The 12,027-nt window shown below is 49.6% G+C and overlaps 1 protein-coding gene across 1 annotated transcript; it reads left to right on the top strand.

Moving 5' to 3' along the window:
• LOC135825854 (uncharacterized) lies at positions 1–11,468 on the top strand. Its single transcript, XM_065338485.1, has 2 exons — positions 1–282; positions 6,519–11,468. The coding sequence occupies exon 2, from the start codon at positions 6,561–6,563 to the stop codon at positions 9,912–9,914; it is 3,354 nt and encodes a 1,117-aa protein (XP_065194557.1). The 5' UTR covers positions 1–282; positions 6,519–6,560; the 3' UTR covers positions 9,915–11,468.
• The last annotated feature ends 559 nt before the right edge of the window (positions 11,469–12,027 follow it).

The raw sequence follows: 12,027 nt of genomic DNA, 5'->3' as shown, positions 1-12,027 counted from the left end.
GTCAACCGAACTTACTTGATGTTCCTCACACTTTTGTTCCGAATTTTGTTGACGATTGTTGAGTGTTGGTCGACGTTTCTTCTTATCAGTAATCTGAGAGCTGGAGCAAGCAGGCACTTATATGCATTCGCCATCTATGGTTTAGACAGTGAGTGTCTTTCAAGTAGAGCTAGCCTCGGGAGGCTACATTTCCCGTAGAACTTTGCTGAATTTGGAATCCTGGGGAGAGTCAGTTGAGAGCTGCAGATAGCCTTCAGCGAAGGCCAGAGTGGCGAACTCGAGGTGGGTAACAAGCTGGTGTATGTCATGTATCACTTCGTTTTTACCTGTGGCCCGCCCGACAGCTCGTGCTCGATCCTCTTTGCAATTTGTTCACTTGTTGATGTGGGTATTTTGTGACGGTTAGAATTAGTGAACAGAACGTCATACATGTACTTGAAATTCGACTGCTTCCTGCTCGTTTCAAACACCACCAAAGTGGCCGAACCTCATTCTGCCTTGGCATTGGGATGGGTTTGGTAGGCAACTAAACAGTCCTGGAACTATCTGGCGGTAGCTCCAGGCAGGACCAGAATTATCACCCACCACCTGTAGTCGTTTGGTGATATTTTCAAAATTCTTCCACAGCGCCACGATGTGTTTCGCTTTGCGGCTGTCATCTCAGCTCGAGACAAACAAATCCAGTGGGGTACTAGAGTTATAAGTGGACTGTGATTATCTCCTGAGGACTGCATGTGATTTGCCACTGTGTTCGGGATGCTTGCCTTACAGGTTTCACTTGCAGATTATTTTTACACCACAGTGCAGTGTCGAAATGGGCAAACAAACATGGCACAAGTGCTGGTCGTGGATTTCGTAGCGGTCTACTTACATGATCAGTGCATGTACAGTATGTGTACCTCTTTTGATCCAACGTTGGGATCATTGAAATCCAAAGAGACTAGTGATATGACAACTGGGCTACATTACGTTGGATTTTATCTAGGGCTGCAGTGTCTGCTCTAGGATTGTAGGACAGCCGGGTACACGTGTACCTGGCGCAACCATTTCAACCGGGTCGGAGCCGGGTACACATGTACCTGGCGCTGTCTCACCAGCCGAGTCACATGCTCTTGGTTGGTTTATTTTAATTCGGACAATAAACGGGAACTAGGCCCAATGATATAAAGGCGAATGGATAAGCCGCATTTAGAAAAGAGAGGACAGGAATTAGAAAATTACGAAAAAAGAAGAAGTATCTGACACATACAAGCAGGGAGTCGTCAAATATTTGACGACTCCCTGCGTACAAGCCATGTAGTCAGTCCTTTCAAAGTTCGAAAGTGTAAAGTACGAGCCGCCAACAAGCTTTTCGGATGGACACGAAGTACCTGTTCAGTGTCTGCTCTAGGATTGTAGGACAGCCGGGTACACGTGTACCTGGCGCAACCATTTCAACCGGGTCGGAGCCGGGTACACATGTACCTGGCGCTGTCTCACCAGCCGAGTCACATGCTTTAACTGGTTGGTTGGTTTATTTTAATTCGGACAATAAACGGGAACTAGGCCCAATGATATAAAGGCGAATGGATGAGCCGCATTTAGAAAAGAGAGGACAAGAATTAGAAAATTACGAAAAAAGAAGAAGTGTCTGACACATACAAGCAGGGAGTCATCAAATATTTGACGACTCCCTGCATACAAGCCATGTAGTCAGTTCTTTCAAAGTTCGAAAGTGTAAAGTACCAACCGGGTCACAGGTGACCCGGTACTATATTTTTCAACCGGGTCCAAGCGCCGCCCAACCGGGTGGATTACCCGGCTCACCCGGCGCTGGAGCAGACACTGGGCTGAAACGATTACACCAATTACAGTCTGTATCGGCTATAGAGTGACCGGATATAAGAATAGATCGGCTACAGTGATATTGGTACGAAATATCAAAAGCAAAACGTATTTTATCCAGTAAAAATATCACTATAACCAACATTATCGGATGTAATGATATTATATCGGATATTATGATGGCAACAAAGAATCAAAACATGCATAACGTACTATATTATTATCGGCTCTAGTGATAAAATAAAATACATGTAGCAATAATAGGGAGGTTCCGGAGTACGATTTTTCGTGCCAAAATCCGTAGAGGCGCTACGGATTTTTTATACGTCGTTTTCGAGCAGTGAAATGTTCCGGAGTACGGAACTTATGTGTTTGCCGTCATTGCCTAGGTTACGATCGCAAACACGTCACATTCCCGCACTATGCCTTTTTATTTTGAAAATTTGTACCGAAATCAAAACTTCCCGCGGAAAATCGATGTTTCTCGTACCAAATGTATACGCGAAAAATCTTTCTGCACCCGATGACGCAAAATCTCCATACGAAATATGGTTCCTATGAAAGCCAGTCCACACGGATTCTCCGTGCCGAAAAAATCGTATGGAGCACGCCTGGAAAAAATCCGTAGCGCCCATACGGATTTTGGCACGGAAAATCGTACCCCGGAACCTCTCTAATATCAAAGGCCTACTTTCTTCACGTTGCTTATTTTTATAGTGATACATGTACATAACAGAATGTTTTGTATGGAAATGCGAGCACTGTCTGTCAACTATGCAGCATGCTCATTTGTCAAAACGCCATGCTGGAAGTATTTCCTTGCCTTTCATGTTTCGATCGGAAAAAAGAAAAAAAATCTGTCGTATCGCATATAGTGATGCATCGGTTATAGTAATAAAACCACGGAAATCAAAAGGGTACGCTATAGCCGATACAGACTGTACTCGGTAAGCGATCGATATTTCCTTATCAATCAAGTAATCGTTACGTTATAGATTACTCGTTGGGGATTTTGAGTCCAAATAGTACCGAAAACCCTCGTTTTGTGACGACTGAATCAGTTTCCACTGTGAGTCTGCAGTTGCCTGGGGCATTGTGTATATTCTGAGGTTAAATTGACTTCACAACTGCCATGTTTTGGAGCTACCCTGTCACTAATGCAGATTGTTGGTATTATGAAGGCTTAGTTTTTGGAAACAGAGTATTTTTTCACAAAATTCAGACACTATTTGCTAACAATTATAATCGATTACTCGATCGTTAAGCTAAAGAGTAATCGATAGGTGAAAATACACGATCATTTCAGCCCTAAATATTTATCGGGTCCATTGCACGTGCACCAGAAGCTGGAGAACTTTTGACTGCTTGCAGTTCCATGTGAAGGGCTGCAGTGTACAGGTAGATGTGCTGTTGCAGTGGTAGTTTAGCCGGAGAACTCCAGGCAGTGATGCGGGGTATGCATGCTTGCGTGTGTGTATGTGTGTAAGCATGCAAATGTGTATTTGTGTATGCACGCGTGTGTGGGTGGGTGTCTTGTGCATACACACTAGGGGCTGGAGGCATCGCAAGGTGTTTTAGGATAGTACGAGCAGCCATTTGAAGTACATATTTATTTCTCTTGCGCTAGAAGGTGGCTCCGCATAAGTTTTTTCAAATTTTAGAGCTCAAATCAGTGTGCTTTTTACGGGATACATGGCTTGGGCAAAGATTGGTACAGTCAATAAGCCGATTGTGCAGAGCCAAATATGGGGTGTGTGAGTATGTCGGGATCAGCACTGTTCCCACAAAACCGTGCCCAGGTGGTTGTGTGGGGTGTCGGCGGTACAAATTACGCCACTGCGCGATGGGCTTATACCGTTGTGACTGATTGGAGCCTGACAAGCAGACTGGTGCTGGACTGGCTTACTGGCTGAGCACTTGCTGACAGCTAGCTAGCGACACTGGCCATTAGCTGACCACCAACTGATTGATAATGCCACGGCAGAGAATTTGAGGTTTGGCGCCGCTATGGAAAAACAAGAATCGACCGTGCTTTTTTGCTCAGGAGCTTGACGCGGGGACACTGATTCTCATTGGTTTTGTCACGTCGGAGTCGAAGCGCTGCAGCTGAGACCAAAATCGAAAGGAATTGTACAAAGGTGGCAGACTAGACTGGGGGTACGGGTTTTTGTAGGAACCTGTGGTCAGAGTAGTACTTATAGCATTGAAGTAGTTTGCCACTGAAAACTGCCAGGCCTAGCTGACTGACAGACCGGCTAATAGCTTGACTATTTGACTGGCAGTTCCACAAATGGGCGGTGCCCTTCAACTGCCTTCCATTATGGGACTTTGGCCCGGGGTGTCCCCATATGGCCATTGTAGGCGCTTGCAATGTTTTACCCACCCGAAGCCTCCCAATTTCTCCCAATTGCCCCATATACGGGATGTACCCTTCAGCCTGCCTTCCATTTTTGGTGTTTGGCCTGAGTTGTCCCATCTGTCCCTTTGGAAAAACGCGGCAAAGAATTCAAAATTCCGCGGCAAATTCCGCGGGGAAAAGGGGGGTTTTCTGCGGCATTTTCTGCGGTAAAATCAAAAATCTGCTGCACTTTCTGCAAGTTTTTCACCCTCCTCGTAGAGGATATGACAACTATTCGCATAAAGGAGCACTTTTCTATCCTTTGCAGTCACAAACTGAATAAGAGTGAAGAATCTTGGAGAGACCTGTACTGGCAAGAGAAATGTGCTCAAACAGATGGCAAAGTAGTTTTTCTGCTGCTTTCTGAGTAGTAATTTTAGTAATTTACCCAAAAAAATTCAGATTCCGCGGGCAAAAGTGTGGATTCCGTGATTTCCGCGGATGATGGCAACTTCTGCGAAATTTGCCGCGGCCGCGGAATCGCGTTTTTCCAAGCGGACAGTCCCATACAGGCCTTGACCGGCCTCCAGTCAACTGAACTAAAAAATGTAAATAGAATCAGTCTCTACTTTTGGTCACAGTTGTACCTGGGACATGTGTATTTGTGCGAGTTGTACCAAGAGTCCAAAAGTAAGAGTATGCATTTACGGTGTCTTTTCTAGGGGCCAGATGTGCATCATGCAGCAAGATCTGTGCACTGCTGAACATCAAAATTCCATTTTTTGTGGTTTGAAACCAGCTTTCTTGCGGAACCGGAGTTGCACCCAAATTTTTGAAACTGCGACCGTACTCTAACGAATCTAGCAGAAATTGTGGATTTTTTCTCATCAACCGCCGCACCACAACTGCGCTCTCCGACCGACCCCGACACGTTGCCACAGTACACAATCCGCAAAGCAACACTTCTGTTGGTACTGAGTTCCTTCGCACAGCTTCTACAACATCAACCTGCACTGACGAGAGTTTGATATTTGAAACAGCTGTATGAAGGAACTGAGCACCGACAGTGATGTAACTATGTCGCTTTGCTCATGGTGTGCCGTCTCTGGTACTAGCACATCCGTTTTGCACGATTCGTTAGGGCCCTTACACACTACGTACATGTAAAACGCAACTAACTTGAGCATACGTTGCGTATGCGCCAGCCTGATCAAGTGCAGTTGCACACTGACAGGTGATCTGCTTTTTACGTATTCATTGCCATGGCAGCCTTGTGGTGCCGGGAAATTCAACAAGAAAATGTAGTGCAGTTCGGATGAAAAGTTCTGCTCTCAGAACGAGTGCTGTGTGTTCTTCTTCGATTTCGTTCTGCGTCTTTCGTGTTCGAACCATACCCATGGACCTCAGGTTGACTCCGGCAAGGAGAAAGCGGCGACGTAAAACTGTTGCCGCCATGATGTTGCAGGACCTGCAGAAGCTAGTGAAGTCGTCTGATGGCGGTCCTGTTCTTGATATTTTCAAGATGAATGATCACAGTTGCTCAAATTTCATGGTCACAACGATGTTCAGCATGCTGTTGCGGCTTGTTCAAGCCGTAGTAGACTCGATCTTGTTTCCTTGCTGAGCCAAATCAAGATCGAGTCTACTACGGCTTGAACAACACGAGTTCAAGTATGAGAATTTCAGAAGCAGGCGAAAAGTCCAATGGACAGCTGAAATTGAAACACGGAAATCCACACAGCACCAAACAGCAAAAACACCAACAAGAAGTTGAAGTCCGAAAGCACGGGAAGGCGTAAAAGCTAAAAAGCTATAAAGCTATAAAGCAGCCTTCTACACCCGTCCGAGATCGGAGTAAAACGTTTACGCAACTTTTTAGATTTCGCGCCATATGACGTCAGTCGACATGGCAACTTTTACAGGAACGCAACAAAAAAGCGGTTTTCTACGTAGTGAGTAAGGGCCCTTAGAGTACTGACACGATCTCTAAGTTTTTGGTGCATAAACTTAGCTTTTGATTTTTGAAATGAGAGGCTGAAAGTGTGGCGGTTTTTACAGGGTCTATACCCGTTTCTATGTACTGTGTGTATTCTGTATGCATGACGAGTTATAATTATTGTCATTGTTCACTCAGGGTGATTGTTTCTTGACAAGATATCTCGTCATTGGCACTGAGACCCGTGGTCTCTTAAACCTGGGTGACCATTGGCGCATATCCCACACAATTCCTGCCACACAGGTGCAGTCGTACAAACACTGCGGTAGCTGCAACGGAATGGTGGCTCGAACAGGTTTAATATGTGAGCTCGTGCTCATCTGTGTGTCTACTTCTTGCGTGTTCCGATTTCCCTTGCAGGACGCCAAACTTTCGCCGGTTTCTGCGCTAACGTCGGACAGCATGAATAGGCTGAGAAAGTCGCTGAAGCGGGGTCGGACAACAATCGACAAAGCGGCTGTAGCCAGAAGCAGAGCCGAAGATGAAGCCTCGCAGGCACCCTCCGGAAACAGTGGTCCTCGCGGTAGGACTTACTCCGGATCCGACCAGTTTCGCAAGCTTCGAAAAACATTCCGTCGCGCACAAACGACAGTCACGGAGTCGCATGCGGCCCCAGCACGGGCCGAGAAGAAAGATTCCCAGGCCTCTGCAAGAATGGCCAGCAATCAAGGATCAGAAACGCAGCTGAACGGTGCAAAGGAGGGCACTCCCATGTCAGACGGAACAATGACAGGAGTAGCTTCCACAGCATCAGTAGCAGCTACAGCAGAGGCGCCAGTGCCTGAATCCGCCGGTGGCATCATCGAGAACAGTGCAGCAGCAGCAGCAGCAGCAATTGAAACGGCAGCCGCCAGTACTAGTACGGAGTCTACTGAGCCGCAACACTCCGAAACAGCGGCCGCAGCAGAAAAAGCAGATGTGTCGGCTTCTGCAAGTAATACATCAGTGGCAAAGGCAACAACAGTAGATACAAGACAGTCGAATTCTTCTTTGCTATCGGCCACGACTTCTAATGACACTCAGCTTGATAGTAACGCTAGCAGCACGCAAACAACGCCGTCCAAAAGTGCCGCCAAAAACCCTTTCAAGTCCAAGCTTGCCAAGAGCGCGTCGGAAAAGTCCAGCGACCACTCCATCCCTTCGCCGGCTGTTCTCTGGGGTGAAGCGGCAGCCAGCAAAGCCCAGTCGGAGCACGAGCAAGAACCTGCGGCAAATAACCGACCGCCCCTGGCCGCCACTGCCAGTCTCGGAAGCATCAGTGAAATGAAATCCGACAGCAGTGAGCCGTCCACGCCCGGCAAGAAAGGAAAGCGTCGGGCGATATTCGGCAAGAGGAGCGCCGGGGAAAAGGAGAAAGAGAAGCTGAGCAAGGAAAACTCCAAGGACAATAGCAAACCGGACAAGAAAGGTTTCCTGCGTCGAAGCAAAACTGTGCAAGGCAAACATAGCTCAGAGCCAGTGAATGCCGGCAACGAGCTACTGAACAACAAAGTCTTCCTCAAGCAGCAGATGAAAGTCCAAGAGGCGGAGGAGAGCCCAGCGGACGCAGCTGCTGCAGGAGAGACGGGCAAGAAAGGCAAGAAGGCGACAAAGGCGCACAAGGAGGTAGGCAAGACGGTGTCCTCCACCTCGGCCGGTGGCCAGATACGGCGCCCGGCTGGTGCTGTCAGCGTCGGCATCACCGGCCTCGAGACGATCAAACTGCGCAGCGTAGAAGTCACCATCGACTCGGTTGACACCGACAACGGCAGCAGCACTCTCGACGACAGCGCCAGACGGGCTCGCACGGCCAGCTTTGCTTCTAACCGCTCGCGCACGCACACCGCGGGCGCTGTCAGTCCGCTGGCCGAGGTTCGGCAACGCATGGCCAACAAACGTAAGCAGCAGGCTCAGGCGGCTGCATTAGAGAAGGCTGAGAAAGACGAGAAGTCCGAGAAAGACGCCAGCACTGAAGTGAACGAACTGACCAAGAATGCTCTCTTCAAGAAAGCCGTACGCCATGCCAGTGTTGATCTAGCTGAGGCCCCAGTTGTTGAGCCCGGTACAGCTGATAGTACAGGTGACAAGGCCCGCCGCGATCAATCTCCAACAAAATCCCGCACCGGGCAATCCACAAGCTCCACATCGCTTCAGACGGCACCCGCAGCTAGCTCCGTCTCGAGCCTTGCCGGTGCCTTCGCTAGGCTTGGCTCTGCCTCGAGTCAGCCAGCTTGCAACTCAGTCAGCAGCAGCTCTGGCCAGGTCACTTCCAACACCGTAGGCACCTGTGCGCCCAGGCGGGCAAGCAACAGCAGCGTGCAGGCATCTGCTGCTTCACGTCCGGTTGGCAGCAGCTCTCTGCACGCTCAACAATCACCCAGCCAGAGCTCAGCAGCACCGGAGACTGAGCCAACCGCCACGCCTCAACAGTCCCATGCGCCTCCGCTCAAGGGAGCGGTCACCATCGAGGAAGATGACCTTATGCCAATGCCGTCGTCACAACCTGTCATCTCCTCCACCATTGAGCCTGTACCTCTAGCCGGCTACTCGACCCTCCAAGACTTGGAGAATGCCGAACAGAAATTAGGAAACAGCCACCCGAAAGTGAAAAAGGAGAGTTCTTTGGGGGCACCGACCAGTACCAGAGTGACTGCAAACTATTCCAAAGTGAAGATCACACAGCGCAGACGCAGTTCATCGCGATCCTCCATCTCGGCCGACACTCCATCCACTGATCCTGATGAAGCACCACCGACACTCCCACCGGCCACCACTAGAAAGGCCCGCATTGAAGAAGCGGAGGAAAAGCAACAGCAACCAGTACTTGAGCTTAGCCTGGAGCCAGGGGGGGAGCCCACACCAGCCATGACAACAGACTTCTCATTACCATCGCCTCCCAATTCTCCCATGTTCGGCGGAATGTTGCGCTGGAGCGTGAGCAGTGCTCAAACGGCTCCACTGATGGATCCCGACGCCATCTCGTTGCCACCACCACCACAAGAGATGGGCCCCGGATCTGCAACTGAACTATCGGCGGCGGATAATTGTCCAACGCCGTACACGGACATCCTGACAAGTGCTCAAACGGCTTCGCTGATGGATCCCGACGCCATCTCGTTGCCACCACCACCACAAGAGATGGGCCCCGGATTTGCAGCTGAACTATCGGCGGCGGATAATGATCCAACGCCGTACACGGACATCCTGACGCCCAACCCCAATAGTACTAGTGAGATGCTTGGCGAATGCCAGACTCGGCAAGGACACAATAGTGGAACTCATCCAGTCGATGCGGTGTCACCACCATTTGTGGGTGATCTACCACCGCCGCCGCCAGCGGAGACCGAATCATGTGCACCACTGGCCATGCCGTCGGGGCCGTCTCTACGCTCGCTGCAGAGCAAGACCTCCAACAGCAGCCTGTCCGACATGCAGCTGCTGGATTGCAACAGTAGCCTGAACCTGAGCACGTGCGCGGGGGCGTTAGCAGCACCCATGCAGTCCTGCTCGTCGCGTACCGACACACTGCCCGACAGCGTGTTTGGCTCAACACCCGGCTCGCTGACGACGCTGAGCAGCTCCGTGGGCGCTAGTGTACAACTTCCCATGGTCATAACCAATCAGAAGGTGCTACGCGATGACCAGTTTCTCAGCTCGACTGCACTTCCTTCCTCACCATTCTCCGCCGACAACAACAACACTATGTCGTTTCCCGCTCCGCCGCCATCGTTAGAGCGCTCCCATTTGGCTAGCTTGGCTGACGATGTGCCAGGTTGAACGCCATATGCACACACGTAGCGTCACTAGAACCGTATCCTTAATATCTCTTTCTTTCTCTCTCTCTCTCTTTCTCTCTCTCTCTCTCTCTCTCTCATTCTTCCTCTGTAATGGCAAATGAGTTTACCGACGTAGACCCACCCACCAGTCCTTGTATGTTTCGTGATCGCCTTCCGACGGAAGTTGACGACTGGTGTTAAGCTGCTGCCAGTCTAGGTTCCGTTGCGTGTGACAGCCTCTACCGCGCTAGATTGACTAGCACAGCTGCTCTCTGGATCCATACCAGTACGTGTTATCAAGCCTTGCCCGGGCGCGGCTGAATCTCTTGCTCTACGTTGATAGTTATGTGTGTGCGCCGGATATGGCTGGTACGCTTGTGGTGGGTGATGTGTTCCTCATACCCCATTTTGGTCAAAGACAGGCTGCAAGCGGCACAGGTTGTGTGTATGCAGATTAGATTCAGTGCAAGACTGGGTAGCTTGACGATCATAATGTCTTCTCCAAATACGTAACTCCCAATTGTTGACAGTTTGGATCCAGTTTTCTAGCCTCGTGAACGACATCTACGTCGAGTTGATTGAGACGTTGCCAGAACGTTACGTGACCTACCACTTTCACTTGGCTGTTGCAGGCTGCCGTGCACACTTTCTACCAGCCACCCACCACCAGTAGTTCCATGGTTGTATTGGAAGTAGTTCGTTGTGAAAGTGAGAATCTTTGACGTTCTGCAGACTGCCCTCCCTGTTCAAAGTTCATTAACCTGTCTTGTGTATGTCTCCTTCCGTATTGTCATGTGCTGCAGCAAGTCGGCCCCATCCTCTCTTTCTCTTTCTCTCTCTCTCTCTCTCTTTCTCTCTCTCTCTCTCTCTCTCTCTCTCTCTCTCTCTCTCTCTCTCTCTCCTTTTCTCTGTCATGTTTCAGTAGATATGTAGATTAGTCTTGTTTGTTTGCACCCATCTGCTATAGGGCATGCGTCCTGTTTCCTGCGGCTGCTTCGTACGTGTTGCACGTTGCCTATACGCAGCCCCTTCTTTCCCTTGATAATGGCATGCTCATCTCTTTCTTCTTTCCAAGTCTCTTCTTGCAGCATCCGTGTCCTTGGTCCCGTTCGTAACACACTTCTTGCACATCAATGTTCAAGACTTGATCCTATTCCGTAATTTCCACCACGCTGTACTAGCCGTTCACACACACAGTGCAGCGTTAGTACTGCTCTCCATGAGAGCTAATCCCTGTAGAAATTTGCACGCACGCTCAGCGCGTTTACGCTGCATTCCCTAGAGAGATTTAATTAGATATTTATTTATTTATTTTCCCGAAAAGATGAAGCATTATCTATGGGTTTTTTTTCTTCCTTAGGCAGTTTGAATTGACTAACGTTGTTCTCATTATGGTTATTGGCAGATATAATCATGGGTGCACGCTATCATGGTACAACTGATTATATTACATCTGTCCACTTCTCTTTGTTTGTATGTACCACAGCTATTCTGCTTATTTTGTCTTCGTGCTCTGTCGAGCTGTCAATGCACGTTCTGTTCAGAGCTTCCTGAATCGTTGTGAGTCATTGGGTTTGTGTGCTTGCGCACATGCGTGCGCGTGCGAGATTTGTGTTTTCTCTGTTTCAAAGGCTTCCAGATGACAGGCGTTAGCAGGTGTGCGTGTGTATATGTGTGTACGTTGGCGTTCCTCTGGAGCAGCTTGGTGACATCGTCCAAGATCGACAGGGATGGCGGGTCACCTGCCGTGATGCTGTCGACGCTATTGTCCAGTCCCGCATGGGGCCTGTGGCGAAGCCCCTCATCTGTGGCACTTGTGCGCGCAGTTTTCGTCGGCCGCAGGATATTGCGAGGCACAAGTGTAACGCTGTTCGCGCGGCCCGCGCGCGCTGAGTATGGCGTTCCCCGCCCGGTGGACAACACGTCTCCTGGTCTGCCCCGTATGGGGCCACATAGCCAGTCATGGCAGTGGAAGAAGGAAGGATGCATGCGTGTGTGTGTGTGTGTGTGTGTGAATGGTGTAATCCCAGCACAAGCTGCTATGGCTTCTGCTGTAGCATCGCTATCATCGCCTCCGGCGATGAGCGTCAAAAGGTCCAAAAGGTGTGTGTGTG

This window comes from Sycon ciliatum, chromosome 10 (genome assembly GCF_964019385.1).
Source record: "Sycon ciliatum chromosome 10, ocSycCili1.1, whole genome shotgun sequence".
Taxonomy (NCBI): domain Eukaryota; kingdom Metazoa; phylum Porifera; class Calcarea; order Leucosolenida; family Sycettidae; genus Sycon; species Sycon ciliatum.
Note: the sequence above shows the minus strand (reverse complement) of the source record. Positions and strands in the feature narration are given on the sequence as shown.